A 19,298-nucleotide genomic window follows, 5' to 3' on the forward strand; every position below is an offset into this window, starting at 1 on the left:
CTTTGTAGTATTTTATACACATATTTATAAATCCCAATCCCCAATATCTCTCCTCAACATTTCATGCCACGCGTGGAAAATTTCTCCACTCTCTGCCAAACATGTAGCAGCCACATTTTGGCTCTCATTTTCCGCACACACATACGTATGTGAAGATTTTTTTTTCATCTCATTTCCCAACACTCACATCTCTCTCTCAGGCAGAACTTCTGCGCGACTCAGTGGAAAAGGAGGGCTTCGGAGCATGAGGAATTTTCTGGGAGATTCCTCACACACCCTCACACTTGTGGTCTTCTATTGTTCCTTTTTTTCCCGGAGTCCGTGGGAAAATTTTCTCTCTCAACGCCGTTCACTTTTCAGCCAATCCGCATCGTGAGTATTGGTTGTGTGGGAAGTGGGTGGTGGGAGGACGTTTGTGTATACGGTTGAGACCGTATTGTCCCTGTATGAACAATAGGACGCTTCTGGCGCCAAGACGGAGATGGCGGTAGACGCTACATTGATGATTTTTTGAAATAGCTATGGTATCCTTGCACCTGCTAACGGTGTCTTAAAAATATCCTTCTTTATTTTTAATTTAAATTCCTTTTTTTTAAATTACCTGATTTGAAATTCTAACGAAGGTTTTAAAAAATAGTACCTACCTAATGAAAAAAATGAATATTTAATTTTTGTGCAGAAAAATTGCCATCAACAACGATGAAGCCCTACCAACCATCAACCCCTATTTTGGTGGAAGAAAGTACGCAAGCGTGGGTGGTCACCCCTCCGTTTGCATGAGGTATATACCCACAACAGCTGATTTTTGTCAAAACTCTGAAATTATTATTGAGTCATATATTCTTTGTTAATTCCAATTTATCGGGTCAATCCACCCTGCTTCCAAACACCCACACAAAAGCCTAAAATCATGTGCTAAGTGGTGGAAAACCCACGCAAAAATTCCCTCAAATTCATTAATTCAGCAATAACCGATTTTTTCCGGAAGTGAATCACAAAATGAGTGAATTTGTCACCACATAGGATTGACAATAAATCTTCCTCGATGGGTTCATGCTTTGGACGATGTCGCTTCAGCTATAGGGGGTAAGTTCATCCCGTCTTAGAGTTTTTAAAAAAAATTACATTTCAACCGTTTTTCCCTTTATTTCCTGCAGTCGCGTGAATGATGAGGAAAATCTCGTGGAGGAGAACAAAGAAGAAGGGAATATTTTTAATATATTGAAATTTAAGAAGCGGAAGCACACAAAATTTATGGAAAATTTCACAATGCGCCAACAGGGAGAGGCAAGCAACAGCTACAAGCTCCTCAATAGAGAAGATGGCCCAAGTACTACACAGCAACGAAATTTCCCAAATATACAACTACAGTGTCTCGATGCTCACTCCCTGTTGCTCTCATCGAAATCCGGCTTCCCAGCCCTTCGGCCCGATCTCTATGTGAGTCTCAATTCCTCCCCGGGTGGGTCTTCTTTGGACCTCGAGTGGGAGCATGAGTATTCGACAAACAATCATCACAACCCATGGACGAGTCTTCCAGAAAATGGCACCGCAGATGGACTTTCCAGCGATGAGGAGCACACCTCATCGTCGGGGAATTCCAACAAGAAGCAAGCAAATCAAAAAGACTCACACACCTGCAAAGCAGGATCAAAGCACTACGCCAACGGGTCAAAGAATCGTGGCGTGCATTCGTCAGCAAACACATGGTCCCACATTTCAACACCAGAATCCCTGGAGTGGGATCAGGATGAGGATCAAGAGCTTAAATCCGAAGATTCTTTGGACCAAGAAACGCGAGATCTCCTCTTCCAGATTGAGCAGCTAAAGAATCGCGTTCTCAACGAAACTGGCCACTTTGAATATGGTCCAAATGACGTCGAGAGCTGACTGTAACTTCACCCCATGCGCATCTTCCATTCACAAATCGATCAGAGGGAAATTCTCGCTAACTGTGGGTCCCTAAAATATTTTATTTTTTATTTAAAATAATATTTCTATTATAGAGCAATTAGAGGACTCCTGGGTGAGATACCCTCGATTGATCGAAGGCCTCTCCATCCACTGCAATGCGAGCAAAGTGCCTGCCATACATTAAAGAATTTACCGGGCTTAAAAAAAATCCATCATCGTGAATCACCCCAACATAGATTTTATGTTTGCCTTAAGACATATCCCAGGTTCTGTATTAAATACATACACCTCTTAGGGTCTCAAAGAGGCCTTTCTGTTGCCATTTCAAATGGATCTTATTCTTTTTTTTTTTTAATTTTTGTGTTGAATAAAAATTCTTTTTGTAATAGGGAATTTGTATGACGATAATTCTCATATCAATATAAGTAGAATCTCTATTTAAATAATGTATATTTATCAAGTGTTTAAGGAATAATAAAATATATATATGGATAAAAAAGGATTCAGGGGATTTTTAATTATTTTGGATTTATTTGACAAAAGGTAAAAAATTAATTAAAAAAATAAATTCAAATTTTGTTTGAAAAAAATCAAGTAGAAAGGACATTATGCATTTTTTAAATAAAATATGTAATAAATTGTTTATGTGCTTTATTATGGATTGATGGACTTATTTTTTAAATTTCAAGTAAAGGAAAAACTATTTCATTTCATTTTCTTTTTTTTTCAGGAAAATTCGTAATTTTTAAGCAAATCTACGCACAATTCCTGGAGAATAATCATAAATATTCCAATTTCTCAATAAGGCTCTTGAAAAATTTTTTGTAGAATTTTTTTTTTAAATTATTTACGTTTTTGAAATTTTCTGTATAATTTTACATAATGTCCTTTTATGAACGAGATTACGGTGAAATGATATTCTTTCTAGACTTCCCTATTATTTAAAAAATTGTCTCTAACTCTAAAAAGTAATTTTTAATCTTATGCTCAGTTGATCTCAAAAATTTCTTTAAGATCTTTTGTTTTATGAAACCTGAATTATGCGTCACGCACAATTTTTTATAGACATGTCTGGGTTAAATTCTTTTTATCTAATCTTCAGACAACCTGATAGAAAGTACAAGTCTCGCCTTGAAAGTTTCAGTGGTCGTCTAGTCACGGTTGAGAGTACTTCTCATATCAAACTTTTTCCTTTTTGATATTAAAATTTAAAAAAAAAAAATGATTGGTTTAGGTTTCTACTACGAGATCGCCCTTGCGGCATTCTTGATCTTCTACCTCTACCTCAAGAATCAACGTCCAAGAAGTGTTATAAGTGGTGTCTACCGGCAAGAAGGGAAATATTCAACTCTCAAATTCATCTTGATCGCCATTCTCTTGCAAGTGCGGAAGGTTCGTTATCAAATCAATCATGCTTGATTTGAATTTATCTAATCTAATTCGTTGTTGTTGTGTCTCTCCTGTGTGAAAGTGTAGAAGTCAAAAGTATGGAGTGTGATAGTGAAGAGATATTTCGATAAGGATTTTGAGCCACCTGGCCTGGAAGATCTCGATCAGCCACAACCGCTGTCTCACCATGTGAACGCCATTGATGCCGTCTACTTCAACGGATCATCGGCTAGCCAGCAAGTTCTTATGTGTGGTCTTGCAAGGAGAAAGAAGAACCTCGTTAATGGATTTCTCTACTTGCGCGTACCAGAATTTAGTGATAAATTTCTCCTCACTCCTCAGCTTCCAGACACAAATCTCTACCAAAGTGAATCGGATGCTAATCAATTTAGAGCCGAGGGCATTCATCTTAAACCCATTGTTCCCATGAAAACATGGAAGATCAGCTACAAAGGGAAAATGCAACTTGATGCTACAAAATCGGAAACTTACGATGTTGAACTTAATGCAACATTCACAACGAATCTTCCCACATTCAACTACGACACCGATATGCACTATTCCAGTGCAGCTAGAGCCATGTCTCGCGAGTACTGGTCCAGGGAATATTTTGAGAACCTCAAAACCTTCCATCAGACCCACTATGAGCAGTACGGGGACATCAAAGGCTATGCCATCATTGAAGATGAAAAATACGAGATCTCAGTCAATTCAGTTCGTGATCACAGTTTTGGAGTTCAGAGAGATTGGAAAATTTTCCATCGATATGTAATGCATTTTTTCACGCTGGAAAATGGAATGAGGATCACTGTGGGCGTTATTTCGATCCCAGTCAATTTTTCCAGCATTGCCGTTGGGTTTGTTACTGATCCCAAAGATGGGAAGAACTATCCAATAACTGATTGCAATTTTAAACTGTATCAGCACGGAGAGAATGGGAATCCTCCCAAGAATTATGCCTTCTCATTCACAACTGGTTTGTTTTCTTATTCTTAATCTTCCAGTAAAGTGAAGATCGGCAAGATCGCGGCAATTAATTAATTCTTTGACGACAATCTTTTACAGAGAATGATAAAACTTACCTGGTGGAAGTGAATGCCTTTGCAACTCAGGAATTTTTCATCGGACTGGAGAGGGAGAGTCGAGTTATTGAGCTACTTTCCCAGTTCACTGTGAATGGTATCAAAGGATGGGGAGCAGCAGAGTGGCAGTATCGCAATCTTACCGGATCACCGCATCTGGTGGAATAAAATTAAATACACTTGAAATGAAACACAAATAAAAGAAAAAAAAAAGATTTTTCTTACTGAAAAGCCGGTAAAAAGAAACACTGGAAATACCCTCCATGTAGTTTCCATCTTGAAGTTCAGTTTTCGCGAGTCGTTAACCCCCTGATTTCTCATAATGCTTTTGGATTGGCGCCAGCAACCATAACCTTACTTTTGACAACTTCCTTGTTTACCTTTGTGCGCTCTGTGAAAATTCCTCATTTTCATCAATAAATAACTAATTTCCACGAGAAAATTAAGTGAAAATGGCAAACCTGAAACCTCTGCAGTGTTTGAATCTCGGTAGGTGTGAAATTCATCCAATATTTCTTCCAAAAACTAAAAATTTCTTCCGGATCTTTCAGACAAGAATCAACAGAGGAACTTTATAAAATATTTTCATTCATTGGGCGAGGTAAGTTCTTTACCTAATTTTTCTAATGAGTAGTCTATGTGGTCTATTAGTATATAAACTTTATTAATTACTCTCAGAAATGCTCATTACACGGTGAAGCATAATTTTGTTATTTTACACACACGCATGCTGCAAATCAGCCGAAAACACTCTTCGCCTTCTCCCCGAGGCGCTTCCAAAAGCCCGGGGCTTCCGTTGTTGTGGGGGCCTCTGTGATGTCCTTCACTATTGCCTGGACATCCTCATAGTCTGGGTTCTGTAGCTTCTGACTTAGGTCTGCGGTATCATCATACCAATCCATTTTCTGCTGCTGCAGATCCAATTCTTCTCTCTGTGGTTCCTATATGGTGGAATTTTGTCATGAAATGAGTTTCCGGAAAAGATTTAGAATAGAATTCCTTACTTGTCCCGTGGCTCCTTGGCGATTGACTCTTGTTGCACGGGCAGATGTATGTGTCTGAGTGCGAGACATTGTCTCCAAATTGTCAAAGTTTGAACCTTCAACAACAGCCCGGGGAGTTACCCATCCGGAAGGGAAGGCTGAAGCACTGGCTGAGGCAGTTAAATGGAATTGGGGCTAAAATTGAAAGAAATAGAGAGTTGAAGGATCTCTAAATGAATGCATTGGTACTCACAACAGCTGCTTGATTTGTTGTTGTTATCGTGGTCTTCTTGTACTCCCTCCTCCTGTATTCTCGCTGACCCTGAGGCACAACCACGGGGATTGGTTCGGGAGCTGGTAGCCTAATTGGCGCAGGGGTAGATTGCAGCTGAATCTCAGGCTTCACGGGATAGAGCCCAATTCCTGGCTCTATCTCCAAATCCTCCTCGGAAAAGTAATCATCTTCAAAGATTTGCGGGGGCTGATCTCCACGATTTTTGTTTATCTCCTGATGCGGTGGCCGATGGGAATTGTGCCCATTCTTGTTGTGAATAAAGACTGTGGGGTACCTGGCTCCAAGGTCTGTGTACTGTGTATAAATTGGATGAATCCACCGTCCAGCTGTTGTCTTCCTCCATCCCCATTCCCGGAGAATTTGCGCCAATCTGTGAACCTCATCGTGCATGAGGCGAAGCTGCCTCTGCTTCACTTCCTGGAATCCACTGTCACCGAAAGCCTCCTCAATGTACCACATGGATTGCTTTTCACTCTCTTGGGCATTTTTCCAGCGTGCCCCCTCGCGCTGAAGACGCTCAATCTCCTGAATAATGAGCAAAGAGTAGAAATACTTACTCTCATTGTTGAGTCTCTGCTCAATTGATCGAATGAATTGAGATAGAAGCGTTGGGCTGTTGGAACGACGCTGCCATTCCTCCAGAATGTGATTCAGGAGGTCAATCTCTTGCTGAATAAACCGCAGAAGACGCTGCCTCTCGCTCTCTTCGATATTTCTCTGACTTGACCACTTCTGGTACTCTCCCCTGAGTCTCCGGATATCCCCACGGATTTGCTTCTCACGCTGTTCGAGCTCATCGCTTGTCAGGGTGTGATCCATGATCAAAATGTGCGAGGAGAGTTTGCTGAAGTCAAAGCCAATTTTCTCCAATCGCCAATCCTCCAGGATCTTCGAAAGTACCCGGATCTCCTCGAGAATCAACCCAATATGCTTTTGCTTCTCAATTGGATTTCCCTGACGCAACTCCCAGGTTTTGTGCTCATTGTTTAGCCTTGCAATTTCCTGATTAATCCTCTTAGCTTGTTCCTCCTTCTGCTCCGTAGTCAGGGTATGTTCTATTGACAGGATGTACGTGGAGAGTTGTCCTCCGCTTCCAATTTCATCCTTTGCCTTCCAATTGGAGAGAATTTCATTCAGTTTATTAATTTCCTGGCGAATAAAGAAGATTTGTTGCTCCCTATCTTCACGATTGATATTTCCCTGACGCTTCCATTTCTCCAGTTCCTGCCTAAGGCGCACTAGCTCTTCCTTAATCACAATAATTTGACGTTCTTTCTGCTCCTCCGTCAGGGTGTGCTCAATGGAGAGAATGTGGGCAGATAGAAGTCCTCCAGACTTCTGGGATTCAGTCAATTGCCAATTTTGCAAGATTTGCTGGAGCTTCTGAATCTCATTGCGTATCCACGTGATTTCTCTCTGGCGCACATCTTGATTTTCATGCGTAGCCCTCGTCCACTTTTCCAGCTCTTCCTTGAGCCTTGCAATCTCATCCTTTATGATGACTGTCTGAAGAAGTTTCTCTTCCTCCGACAATGAGGATTCAATGGCCACGATGTGGGAAGAGAGGAGATTCTCAGGGCCACTTACTTGCGTATTTCTCCAGTCTTCCAGAATTCGTGATAAGGCATTAATTTCCTGCCAAATGGCAAAGATTTGCTGCTGCTTCTTCTGATTGTTGACATGTGTCAGGTGATTCCATCGCTCCAGCTCCTGCTGTAATCGCGTGATTTCCGCCTGAATCAATCCCGTTTGCTGTCGCTTATCTTCCTCTGTCAGGGTACTCTCCATTGAAATTATCTGAAGGGACATTTGCTTTCCGGGAATGATGGTATTCTGGCTGGAATTCCAATCATTGACAATTTCAGTAAGACGCTGAATCTCTTCCTGGATTATGGTAATTTGCTGTTGCTGCTTCTCCTTGTTCACATTCTGCAGCCTCCTCCAACGCTCCAGCTCGTGCCGAAGTCTCTGAATCTCAGCCTGAATCACAGAACTTTGCTGGACTTTCTCCTCCTCCGTCATGGTGTTCTCCTTGATGATAATTTGGGTGGAGAGTTGATTCTCCGGCGTCAGGGTGGGTTTTGTTTGACGCCAATCCTCCACAATCTCCGTGAGTTTCTTAATCTCCAAGCGGATCATTTGAATCTGATCCTGCCTCTTCTCCTCATTCACATTCGCCATCTGCGTCCATCGATGGAGTTCCTGCCTCAATCGATTGATTTCCTCCTGAATCACACGCGTCTGATGGGTTTTATCTTCTTCCGTGAGATTCCTCTCAATTGTTATAATATGCGTGGATAGCTGATTCTGGGCTGTTATCGTTGGTCGCGTCTCCTTCCAGTGCTCCACAATGTCTGTGAGTTTATTGATTTCCTGGCGGATTAGCTGTACCTGCTGATGCCTCTCCTGCTCATTAACATGATGCAATCTTGTCCACTTCTGCATCTCTTCACGCAGGCGGGCGATCTCCTGCTGAATCACATTAGTTTGATCTACCTTCTCCTCTTCACTCAGAGAATTCTCAATTTTGATGAAATGTGTCGACAGAGTATTCCCTTCAGTGATTGTGGGCCGACTCTCCTTCCATTCCTCAACAATCTCCGTGAGTTTGCTAATCTCATTCTTAATCATCGCAATCTGATTCTGTCGCTTCTCCTCCTGGACATTCTGCATTTGTGACCATCTGTGGAGTTCCTGACGCAGGCGATTGATCTCCTCCTGAATCACTGCATTCTGCTGACTTCGATCACTCTCCGTGAAGGTTTTCTCAATGGTGATAATGTGCTGCGAAAGTTGATTCCCGGGAACAATTGTTGGTCGAGTTTCCTTCCAATGCTCAACAATTTGGGACAGTTTATTAATTTCCTGGCTTATCAATTGCACCTGCTGTACCCTCTTCTCCTCATTAACATGGTGCAATTGCTTCCAACGCTCCATCTCCTGCCTCAGACGTTCAATCTCACTCAGAATCTGCACAGTTTGCTGCTCCTTTTCCTTTTCCGTGAAGGTATTCTCAATTGTGATGATGTGCTCAGAGAGGAGATTCTGTGGCTGCAGCGTAACCTGGGTATCCTTCCATTCCTCAATTATTTCCGTTAATTTGTTAATTTCCTGTCGAATGAGATTAATCTGATCCCTCCTCTTGTCCTCATTAACGTGCTGCAGATGCTTCCATCGTTCCAATTCTTGACGCAATCTCTGAATTTCCGTATTAATCACCTGACTCTGGTAACTCTTATCTTCCTCCGTGAGATTATTCTCAATTGTTATTATGTGGGTGGAGAGTTGATTTTCCGGGGTAATTGTGGGTTTTGTTGCCTTCCAATCCTCAATAATTCGCGTGAGTTTATTAATTTCCTGACGACACTCGAGAATTTGATTCTGCCTTCTGTGCTCATTGTTTGAAGACATTCTACTGAATTGTTCCATCTCATGACGAAGTCTCTGAATCTCATCCTGAATTACCTGAGCCTGTTCGTCCTTCTCCTGCTCCGTCAGGGTGTTTTCAATTGTAACAATGTACGTGGATAGAGGAGTTTCCGGATAGTGCACCTGCTGTGCCTTCCAATCCTCAATGATCTGATTCAACGTGCTAATTTCCTTCCAAATTAAATTAATTTGTTGCTGCCTCTGCTGGGCACTCCCACTTGTCTGCCTCTGCCACTTCTCCATCTCCTGCCGGAGGCGTTCAATCTCCTCCTGTATGATCACCGTTTGACGCTGTTTCTCCTCCTGATTGAGAGTGTGCTCAATTTGAATGATGTGAGAGGAAACGTGACCCACATTCGCCGTTGGGATCACCTGCTGTACATTCCATTCAGTTAAAATTCTCTTTAGTCTCTCAATTTCCTGCTGCAACGAATAGATTTCGTGTCTTCTCTGCTCCTCAGTGATTCCCTGAGTATTCATCCACACGCGCACTTCCTCCGTTAGGCGCTTAATTTCCTGCTGAATAACCACAGCCTGTGTCCTTCGCTCCTCCTCACTGAGGGAATTCTGAATTGACAGAATGTATGTGGAAAGGGTGTTCTGCTGGGGTCTTGCCTCCTGGGATCGTATCAAATGCGAAATATTCCTCCGTAGCTCCTGAACTTCCTGATAAAGCAAATCCTCTTCGGTTACCTGGTTTCCCGTGTAGGGATATCGCCAATCTGTATGCATGGATGCTTGATTGCGTATCTGTTGGATTAGTTTGTAAATTTCATCCTGAATCTCCTGCTTATTCCCCCCGATATTCGTGTCATCGATCTCAATGACAAGGGACGAGAGGAGGTTATCAATTCCATGCAATTGGCTCCTGTTCAAGCGGGTGATCTCCTCAAGGATCGATTGGATTTGTTCCCTTTTATTCCCTTCCGTGAAATTCCTGTTGAATGTCATAACGTGCGTACTTGGGGGGCTTCGGGATCCATCAGCACTGCGATTGTACGTACTGACGGTGTAATTGACTTGCACAGAGCCAGATCCAGGACGAATTAAGATCGGTAGGCGATTATACGTGTGGCCATTTTGGTGGAAATTTATTTGCTGCTGAACTTGAGTGTCGTAGTCATTCTCAATATTTGTGTGAATCATGTGGGGCGGCTGGTAATTTGGCAAGCGCTCCTCGTAGAGATGATCATAGACGTGATGACGGGATGATGTGACTTGCGGGCGTTGAGTGACGACAGTGCGTGAGGAATCGTGAATATTTGTCTGTGACACATAGCTCGACTGTGGCTTGTAGTAGCCGCCATAGGTTGATTGTTGTTGCTGCTGCTGTTGGTACCTACCCGAAGAGCCCATGTATTGGGATTGACTCTGCGACTGGGAGTGTCGAAGGCCACTTGCTTCGAGCTCTTGAGCTGCTCTCTGCTCAAACCAATTCGGCTGGGAAATTTGGCTATACTGCAGCTTTCCTGTTTGCATATCCTTTATAATCTCCTGCGCAAGATCCTTTGCCATTGTGTCCACTTCTTCTTGGGTTTTAGTACCAAAATTCGATGAATGGGTCACTTTAGATGTGACCGATGTAGCACATCCTGCATCCCCGCATCCTCTTCCCTGTGTCCTATACTGCCCGGCATAGTTGCCACTGACTTGATGTGGATACTTTGATGGGGATGCTGCAACGGCTGCATTGTATTCAGCACGAAGTTTATCGGCAATTGCCTGAATTTCCTGAGAATACAACCTAAATAAAAAAGAAGAGAACAATTTGTAGAGAAAAAAAATCCAAAGTAGGACACGCAAAAGGCGATAAAAGTACTCAGATTCAGGTTGCAGCCTCTGTTGCCCTAAATCATCTTCAGATACTGCAACGGATGCAAAGATGATGATCAGGGGCAGTAGGAGACAGTGCCCATTCCTACAAAACCTCATTTCTCACTTCCCAAAAGTCACTGCAAAAAGAAAATGAGAAAAGATTTTAAAAAAAAAGGAAAATGTGGAATCAGTCAGATGAAAGGTTAATCATCTCACGCCAGGGTATATCAAAGTGAATGCCACACACTCCTCAAATGAAGAGGGAATCAAGTGGAATAAAGCAGTTAATACATCAACATCTCTTTCACACTTGAAATATTGCTCTAAAAACAAAATTCTCGCAGATAAGTCGTTAAGAGACATGCCGACACAGATCGGATATTCTTCAATATGAGTTTCATATGTATATTTTCCTACCGCCCAACTTCATTCCTATTCCTAAAAGTATCAATAGAATTTATTTATAAATTACACTGTTAAAATTCAAACGTTCCTAATATTCTCTTTGTTAGGTTCCTTTCAATTTAAATGTCCCCTTACTGCAAAATAATTTAGAGGAATTAAAGAAAAGATTCTGTATTTTCAGAACCTTTTTTTTTCATAAAATATCGAGGGCTACATTATAAAAACGGCTAACGACTAAGACTTAAACAAGTCTATTTAAGTTTAAGTCTATGGTGGCCCTCGATATGCAAAATTTCCTCATAGGGGATAAAGGAAAATATTTTGGCGCAATGGCTAGAGTCCTGGCATTGCAAGATAAATTGCTCTGGTTCGAATTCAGTCTTGCCAGAATTTTTTTTACTGACAGATATTGCTTTCAAATTAATTTATAAAATGGTATTAAACATCTTTACGTAATAAATTAGTCAAAAATACAATTTTTAGTTGAATAATAAAGATTCTTTATAGTTAAAATCGACAACAGATTGAAAGTTCTGATAGAATTTTCAATAAAACTTTTATGGTCCTAGATGTTCTAAATATCATTGATTTCAAACAGTTTTTCATACCATTAAAATCATTCATTAAAACAAGAACTTTATGGGAAGGAAACAAATTTTATTCGCCAAAAGAAACGTTTTTTGAAGTAGAAAACTCAAACGACTTCCATCAGTGTAGTCCACAAATTACCGCATTTTCATTCAGAAATGAAATCTCGCGAGATACTAAAATTAGATCACAATCATCCACATGAGAGGTTCTTTGTAAAAAATAAAAAAAAAACTCAAGCATTGTTTGACGAAGATGCTGCTTTATCAAAAGATTCAAATGCATCTTATGTGGAAAAAATGAATAAATGGCGTTTATGTGTACAACATAAAAACAGAGATAATCCCAGAGGTCAGTTATCAGTTGGTATTTCGCAAATTGTTTATTATCACTTTTATATTTTAAAATCCGCCATTTGAAAGTCCTGATTTTTCCTGGAAACTCAACTTTTCCTTTTGAATTTTGATCTCACAATGAGGGATTTTAGTGGGATCGAAAAGGATTCAATGGTTCATGTAAAATTCTCAAAGGAAAAACGTAAATTAAACACTCACAAAATGGTTTTTTTTTAAGAACTTTTTTCACAAAGAGAAAGAAAAACCCTAGGCTTTCTGGCTCCACACTTATCAATGTAACTTGGACGAAATCCGAACGAGAACTGAAATGAAAATCGTCTTTGGAACTTTATTTATAAAGATAGCATGTCACACTCCCGTTTGCTCGTGAACTACACGCCATGAGCAACACATGTAGGCCGAAAATCTTAACCCACCACCCTCTCCTCGTTCTCACTGTACAATTTTTCACTTATGGGTTTTCTTTCCCGGACAACACAGACTCATCGTCCACAACTACATCGTGGCTATGCGCGCCCCACGATGGGAGCTTTGAAGTGGTCAGCAAAATGTTTTGTCACATTTGTCCCAAAATAAATCCCGCGATGCAGCAGGAGGTTTTTATTTTATTTTTCTTTCTTATTTTCCTCTTTAATAATTCTTTGGTGCGACTTCCACAAAAAGCATGACATTGTGCTACAATAAAATATGTTGACCAAGTGTGGGGGGAGAAAATTTATATTTAAATCACATTTTATTAGATGCACTCCGTAGAGAGATGAGAGAATAAATCGTTTAGCAACCTTCATCCAAAAACTTTGAGAGAATTTTCTTAGAATTTCTTGTTTTACGAAAATATGAATCAACTTTCCGCGAATTGTTTTCGCTAAAAAAAATTGGCAACAAAAAATATTTGAATGTTTTCCTCATTTAGAAACCCAAAACAACCGTGAGAATCTTTGATCGCAATGATTTCTACTCCGTGCACGCTGAAGATGCCGAATTGGCGGCACGAATGGTGTTCAAATCAACGGCAGGGATGAAGATTATGTCTGTTCCTGGGGATGATGGTGACATTGAACTTCCCTACACGGTTCTCAGTAAGAATAATTTTGAGAATTTCGTCAGGGAATTGCTGCTCATCAAGAATTATCGTGTTGAAGTTTACGTGAATAAGGTAGGTTTAATTTTATTTATTTTTTTTGTGTTCATTTTTACTGTTAAAAATTAGGAAAGGGAATTTTCAAACGTTTTAAAAAATATAAACGCTATGAAAAATGACAGACATTTAATAGAAAATGTTAAACGTTAGAAAAGAAACGTCAAAACAAAGAGATGAAATGTCAAAGCATTAAATGTCAAACGTTAGAAGAGTTAAAATTTAAAACAAACGTCAAATGTTAGAAGAAAAACGTTAAAGATTAAAAAGAATAGTCAAACGTTTAAAAGGAGACTAGAAATTCAGGAAAAGACAAAAATTCTCTTAAAAATATTACTTATTATTTCAGCTGTGTTTCTTTCAGACACAGCTTTTGTGTACCGAGCAAAATCGAAAGTCGTCAGATCGGGCTCAAACTTGGGATGAGCACGAATTAGGGTCCCCACATTCCAAAAAACGTATGCGCCAAAAATTTTTTTTGTCCGGCCGGCCGTCCGTCCGGATTATAAACTTAAATTGCAAGAGAACGGTAATAGATAGAGACTTGCGGTAAACGGCAAAGTTTAAAAGTCGACTGGAAGACGTCCGATTATGACGTCAAATTTTACCCCCCACCCCCGCGTCCGCCATTTTGAATAACCTCAAAATTTTGTTTTCGCTATATCTCAGCCGCTATTATAGCTAGAGGGCTGAAATTTTGATATGTTGTAGGGGACATCAAGACCTTTCCAACGATACCTCATTTTAGAAAATCGATCAAGCCGTTTTGTCAATATGGCCGCCACAATTTTTCATCGAAAATCGACCATAACTCGAAAACGGCTTGACCGATTTTGATCAACCCAGGCTCAAATGAAAGCTCTCAACAAACCCTACAACTCTCTAGAACATACGAAGTTTCAAAAGTGACCGCTAGGGGGCCAAAAATCAAAAACAAAATTTTCGATGAGTTTTCGATTAATATCTCGAAAACGCCATTATCGATTTGCTTCATTTTTTGATATGTTATAGCTGACCATATTATCTAGCTCCATGCCAAAAATGAAGAAAATCTATGTCTCCGTTCTCGAGATATAGCCTTCCAAAGTTGGCATGTCATATCTCGGGTTCTACAAATCCGATTTTGATCAACTCAAGTGCAAATGAAAGGTTTCGTGAAGCCCTACAAATGTCTAGAACATTGCAAGTTCGAGAAATGACCGCGAGAGGCGCTAAAGTCAAAATCAATATTTTCGAAAATTTCGAACTCGAATATTTCGAAAATGCCATTATCGATTTACTTCATATTTTAATATATTATAGTTGAGGTTAAGACCTTTCCAACGATAGCTCAAACTCGAAAATCTATGGATCCGTTCTCGAGATATGGCCTTCTAAAGATTTCTTAGGGTATGACTTTTCAACTTTTCCCGACTTTGCGCGTATTTAAATTAATTTGCGTTCTAGTTTGCTCTCACAAAATTGGTACACTGAAAGAAACACAGCTCCCGTAAGCTTGGTCAGCTTACCCGTACATTTAAATTGCATTACATTGTTTTATGTTACTGTTAAAACGGAGATTAAAAATTCAAGAAAGGAAAAATATTCTAAAATCTCTGAATTCTTTAGAAAATTTTTCAGGGGTGTAGGCAGAAATCTATTGATTTTTTTATTAAAAAATACTTAACGTTTTTTTTTATTAAGGAAGCATTTATCATTTTATTTCAAATTTTGATTATAATTTACAATGTTTGACGATTTTATTTAAACGTATGTCTATTCCTTTTTAACGTTTGACATTTTCTTCTAACATTTGACGTTTGTTTTAAATTTTAACGCTTCTAATGTTTGACATTTAGTGATTGACGTTTCTTGTCTTTGCTTTGACGATTCTTTTCTAATGTTTAACGTTTCATTTGAATATTTGTCATTTATTCTAACGTTTAATATTCTTTAAAACGTTTAAAAATCGCTTTTTAATTTTTTTTAATGTAATTTTTAGCATAAAAGTAATTTATTTTGAGATTAGTTTAGACACCCAAACACTCGCCCTGGCTATATCACTGAATCCCCTATATTCCTTAAATCCTTTAAAAATTCTCACGTAGTGTAATAAAAAAATCTTTGGGGGATGATTTTTAGGGTGGTTCCAAGAATGACTGGAAAGTTGATTTGAAAGGATCTCCGGGGAATGTAATTCAATTTGAGGACATCCTTTTTGGGAATAATGAGCAAATAAATAGCTCAGCCATCATGGCGTTGCAGTTGAAGAGGGAAAATCAGCAGAATACAGTTGGATTGAGTAGCATTGAAACGACTGATCGGACATTTTCTCTCATTGAGATTGTTGATGATGATTTCTTCACTGAATTGGAGGCAATTGTGGTTCTCTTGGGGCCCAAAGAGTGCCTCCTTCCGGCCAAGGAGGGTGAATATGAGAAGATTAATGCTCTAATGGAGAGGAATGGTGTCCTCGTGACGGTGCGCAAAAGGCAGGAGTTTGCAACGAATGCGAGTGATTTTGAGGCAGATCTCAGTCGATTGTTGTTCTTTGAGAAAGGACAGCAGGAGAATCTCAGCACTGTGGTGGGTTCGTGTAAGAACTTAGCCCTTCAGACACTCTACGTGGCCATAAAGTATTTGGATTTGCTGGGGGATTCCTCAAACTTTGGGCATTTCCAGCTGAAAGTTATGAATCTCAAGAGATTCGTACATTTGGATGCAGCTGCTGTGTCTGCTCTGAATATCCTCCCAAAGCCTGGAACTGCTCCCACTTCCCTGGCGTACAGATGCCAGAGTATCCTCGGTGTACTTGATTATTGTCGTACAGCTCAGGGGAGGAGGTTGCTCGTACAGTGGCTGAAGCAACCACTAAAGGACATTGAAGCCATCAAGGATCGTCATGATATTGTGGAATGCCTCGTGGAATCGATCAATACACGAAAAGAAATCCACGATGATTACCTAAAGAGGATTCCGGACATTATGATGCTGACAAAGAAGCTAATGCGAAGGAATGCTTCACTTCAGGATGTCTACAAACTCTACAGGGTGGTTGTGAGAATCCCTAATTTGCTGGGGCTTCTTGCAGAGATGGACAACAGCACTGTTGACAATGTCCTGGCGAAACCAATAAAGGATACATTTGGGGATTTATTTAAATTTAAAGAAATGGTGGAAAAAATCCTCGATCTCGAGGGTATTGACAAGGGGGAATTCTTCATAAAGTCTTCCTTTGATGAGGAATTGCAAACGATGAAGGAGAAAATGGATGAAATTGAGGAGAAATTCCGCAAAGAACTTCGAAAAGCTGCAAATGATCTCAATCTCGACGAGGGATCAGCTATAAAATTGGACGTAGTGTCTCACATCGGGTACCACCTGCGTGTCTCCCTCAAGGAGGATTCTCTGCTGCGGAAGAATCCCAAATATCGCACAATTGACGCAATAAAAGGTGGGGTACGCTTCACAACGGATAAACTAACAGATCTCAATGCTGAATTCACGGAAATTCGGGAGAATTACGAAGAGCAGCAAAAATCAATCGTTGATGAAGTTGTGCGTGTTGTTCTTGGCTACTTGCCACCACTTACAACCCTCAGTCATCTCATTGCACAGCTGGATTGCTTTGTGAGCTTCGCTGTAGCTGCCACGGCCTCCCCGATTCCCTATGTCAGGCCTAGGATGCGTTCTGCTGATACACGCATCATCAATCTCAAGCAAGTTCGTCATCCCTGCCTTGAGATGCAGCAAGATGTGAACTTTATTGCCAATGACATTAATTTCCGGAAGGATGAAACCCAAATGTACATCATTACAGGACCCAATATGGGTGGGAAGAGTACTTTTATTCGTTCAGTGGGGTCTGCTGTACTCCTGGCGCATGTGGGATCCTTTGTTCCATGCGATGAAGCGGAGATTTCCATCACAGACTCCATTCTGGGGCGCATTGGGGCTAGTGATTGTATTATGAAGGGATTGAGTACCTTCATGATTGAGATGATAGAGACAGCGGGAATTATCCGAACAGCCACGGAGAATTCTTTGGTGATTATCGATGAGCTGGGCAGAGGAACATCCACCTACGATGGATGCGGGATTGCGTGGTCAATTGCAGAGTAAGCTTTTATGCGGAAATTCTTTCATTTGATCTCTTGTTTATTCCTTAATTTATTTCCCCTTTAAGGTACCTAGCTAAGGAGACAAAATGCTTCACTCTTTTTGCCACACATTTCCACGAGATTACAGAGCTCGCTCAGACGGTGCCAACGGTGAAGAATTCCCATCTTTCAGCCATGGTGGAGGATTCAAACTTCATTTTGCTGTATCAAGTGAAACCCGGACCGATGGATAATAGTTTTGGTATTCAAGTAGCCAAACTTGCGGACTTCCCTCCGGATGTTATTCGTCTAGCACAGAAATGCTACGATGAGATTGAAGATCATTTCTCCGAGCTGAAAACCAACACTGATCCCGAAGCTGTAAGTCTCTTTGCAAGTTCAATTGAAAAGCTCTCAAATGTCGGGAGTGAGGATGTTGAGAAGGTTATTCAGGAGATCAGGGAGAGTGTTAAAAAATCCAATAATTCATATTTTAAATCCATCTGTCCGGAAGTTTTTGAATAGAGGAGAGATTTAACATTCCGTTGGATGAGCTTTTGAGATTCAAAAGTCGTCCAATCTTCGTGTATTGATAAGAACTTGACAAAAGTATCAGAGATTCTCAAACTCTTTGTTGTTTGTTTACATTTGTGCGTGATTTTTAAGGAATTCTTTAGATTTAGAGTTAAGGTTTTAATGCTTAAAAGAGGATGGACGATGTGAAAGAATGTTGTGGCTCAGGATGCAACAATTGTGTCCTTGATAGGAAGTTTACAAAGCCTTTCGTGAGTTCTGCGGATAATTTTAAGAATATTTTCAATGGGAATTATGAGAAATTCTCAGTAGAATCTATTGAACGTGTAGCAACAGGTGTCTATTGCATTTGTTTCGTGTACAAAGGAGGGCAAGAAGGAGAAGAATCTCCCTGGAAATTAGTCCTGAACATCCCTCCAGGATGGTATCTTCAGCTACGATGCAATGCCAATTTTATTGAGAGACAAACAAATTCAGCATTCAGGGACTTTTCTTCCTACGACGATCCAAAGGATTTCATAGCCCAGCTAGAGAGTCAAGAGAGAAATGACAAGGATACGTCCAAGGATCTAATAAGTCGTCCCTATACCCCAATTAAGCTCAATGAGAAAAATCTTTCATTCAATATTCTCTTCAAATTGGAGAAATTCGGCAAAATGTCGCAAATTGTGACAAAATTTAATCCCGGGGATGTTGTAGAATTTAAAGGACCTTACGGGGAATTAGTTTACACCCCAAATACATTCAGGCACATTTACCTATTTAGCCATGGCGTAGCAATTGCCCCGCTTTTCAGCTTTGCATCGTCAGTGGTGAGGGATGAAAGCGATGAAACCTTCCTACACATTGTTGCATGCTACCGAAATATCAATGAAATCCTCCTTAGGGATGAAATGAAGGACTTGCAGCAATTTTGGAATTGCAATGCGTCAATATTCTTGGCACATGAAACAACCAACATTGCGGATCACGTTAAAATCGGCGAAAGCATAGTGAAAGGAAAACTCGGTGTGAAAGACATTGAGGAGATTGTTAAGTTTAAGGATAAAACATCATATTTTCTCATATGCGGTACAGAAAAATTCTCAGGACTAATTTGCAGTTGTTTAAGGAATTTAGCCATAGACAATGACCGTATTTTTGTATTCAAATAAATTTTTCTTCTTAAAATTTTAACGATTTTTAATTATTTTCCTGAAGAAATTTTGGGAATTGAAGGAAGGTAAAGTTTTTGACATTTTCCCAGGACGTTTTAGGTGATTATATTTCCCTTTTTCAGGAGGATCAATTT

General features: G+C 40.2%; 6 protein-coding genes across 8 annotated transcripts in view; 4 read left to right on the forward strand and 2 right to left on the reverse strand.

Moving 5' to 3' along the window:
* The window catches only part of LOC129789572 (uncharacterized), a 656,748-nt gene that overhangs the window by 140,861 nt on the left and 496,589 nt on the right, over positions 1-19,298 (reverse strand). The window lies entirely within an intron of this gene.
* On the forward strand, positions 801-2,413 carry LOC129789748 (uncharacterized). Its single transcript, XM_055826792.1, has 2 exons — positions 801-1,086; positions 1,158-2,413. The coding sequence occupies exons 1-2, from the start codon at positions 1,046-1,048 to the stop codon at positions 1,888-1,890; spliced, it is 774 nt and encodes a 257-aa protein (XP_055682767.1). The 5' UTR covers positions 801-1,045; the 3' UTR covers positions 1,891-2,413.
* On the forward strand, positions 3,057-4,598 carry LOC129789686 (uncharacterized). Its single transcript, XM_055826689.1, has 3 exons — positions 3,057-3,306; positions 3,391-4,279; positions 4,369-4,598. Exons 1-3 carry the CDS (start codon positions 3,136-3,138, stop codon positions 4,551-4,553), a joined length of 1,245 nt encoding a protein of 414 aa, XP_055682664.1. The 5' UTR covers positions 3,057-3,135; the 3' UTR covers positions 4,554-4,598.
* On the forward strand, positions 4,735-19,177 carry LOC129789592 (DNA mismatch repair protein spellchecker 1). Its single transcript, XM_055826510.1, has 5 exons — positions 4,735-4,874; positions 4,937-4,986; positions 13,170-13,412; positions 15,516-17,491; positions 17,560-19,177. The coding sequence occupies exons 1-5, from the start codon at positions 4,838-4,840 to the stop codon at positions 17,996-17,998; spliced, it is 2,745 nt and encodes a 914-aa protein (XP_055682485.1). The 5' UTR covers positions 4,735-4,837; the 3' UTR covers positions 17,999-19,177.
* LOC129789559 (trichohyalin) lies at positions 5,029-12,782 on the reverse strand. 2 transcript variants are annotated; one of them, XM_055826421.1, is made up of 6 exons: positions 12,673-12,745; positions 12,455-12,558; positions 10,912-11,044; positions 5,622-10,836; positions 5,390-5,563; positions 5,029-5,326 (listed from the first exon to the last, which is right to left on the reverse strand). In XM_055826421.1, exons 3-6 carry the CDS (start codon positions 11,022-11,024, stop codon positions 5,123-5,125), a joined length of 5,706 nt encoding a protein of 1,901 aa, XP_055682396.1. In that variant the 5' UTR covers positions 11,025-11,044; positions 12,455-12,558; positions 12,673-12,745; the 3' UTR covers positions 5,029-5,122. The 2 variants fall into 2 exon arrangements, with proteins under 2 accessions (XP_055682396.1, XP_055682395.1); XM_055826420.1 differs by having other exon boundaries at positions 12,455-12,782.
* On the forward strand, positions 18,184-19,177 carry LOC129789729 (NADH-cytochrome b5 reductase-like). Its single transcript, XM_055826753.1, has one exon. It carries the CDS (start codon positions 18,184-18,186, stop codon positions 19,159-19,161), a length of 978 nt encoding a protein of 325 aa, XP_055682728.1. The 3' UTR covers positions 19,162-19,177.

This window comes from Lutzomyia longipalpis, chromosome 2 (genome assembly GCF_024334085.1).
Source record: "Lutzomyia longipalpis isolate SR_M1_2022 chromosome 2, ASM2433408v1".
In the NCBI taxonomy this organism is placed as follows: Eukaryota; Metazoa; Arthropoda; class Insecta; order Diptera; family Psychodidae; genus Lutzomyia; species Lutzomyia longipalpis.

Coding starts and splice junctions, on each gene's coding strand:
- LOC129789748 (XM_055826792.1), top strand. CDS start 1,046: ATGGGTTCATGCTTTGGACGATGTCGCTTCAGCTATAGGGG. Junction 1,087..1,157: donor TGTCGCTTCAGCTATAGGGG/GTAAGTTCATCC, acceptor TATTTCCTGCAG/TCGCGTGAATGATGAGGAAA.
- LOC129789686 (XM_055826689.1), top strand. CDS start 3,136: ATGATTGGTTTAGGTTTCTACTACGAGATCGCCCTTGCGGCATTCTTG. Junction 3,307..3,390: donor TTCTCTTGCAAGTGCGGAAG/GTTCGTTATCAA, acceptor GTGAAAGTGTAG/AAGTCAAAAGTATGGAGTGT. Junction 4,280..4,368: donor TGCCTTCTCATTCACAACTG/GTTTGTTTTCTT, acceptor AATCTTTTACAG/AGAATGATAAAACTTACCTG.
- LOC129789592 (XM_055826510.1), top strand. CDS start 4,838: ATGGCAAACCTGAAACCTCTGCAGTGTTTGAATCTCG. Junction 4,875..4,936: donor TCTGCAGTGTTTGAATCTCG/GTAGGTGTGAAA, acceptor CGGATCTTTCAG/ACAAGAATCAACAGAGGAAC. Junction 4,987..13,169: donor ATTTTCATTCATTGGGCGAG/GTAAGTTCTTTA, acceptor TTCCTCATTTAG/AAACCCAAAACAACCGTGAG.
- LOC129789559 (XM_055826420.1), bottom strand. CDS start 11,024: ATGAGGTTTTGTAGGAATGGGCACTGTCTCCTACTGCCCCTGATCATC. Junction 10,837..10,911: donor AGGCTGCAACCTGAATCTGA/GTACTTTTATCG, acceptor TTTTTTATTTAG/GTTGTATTCTCAGGAAATTC. Junction 5,564..5,621: donor CAACAAATCAAGCAGCTGTT/GTGAGTACCAAT, acceptor TTTCAATTTTAG/CCCCAATTCCATTTAACTGC.
- LOC129789729 (XM_055826753.1), top strand. CDS start 18,184: ATGGACGATGTGAAAGAATGTTGTGGCTCAGGATGCAACAATTGTGTC.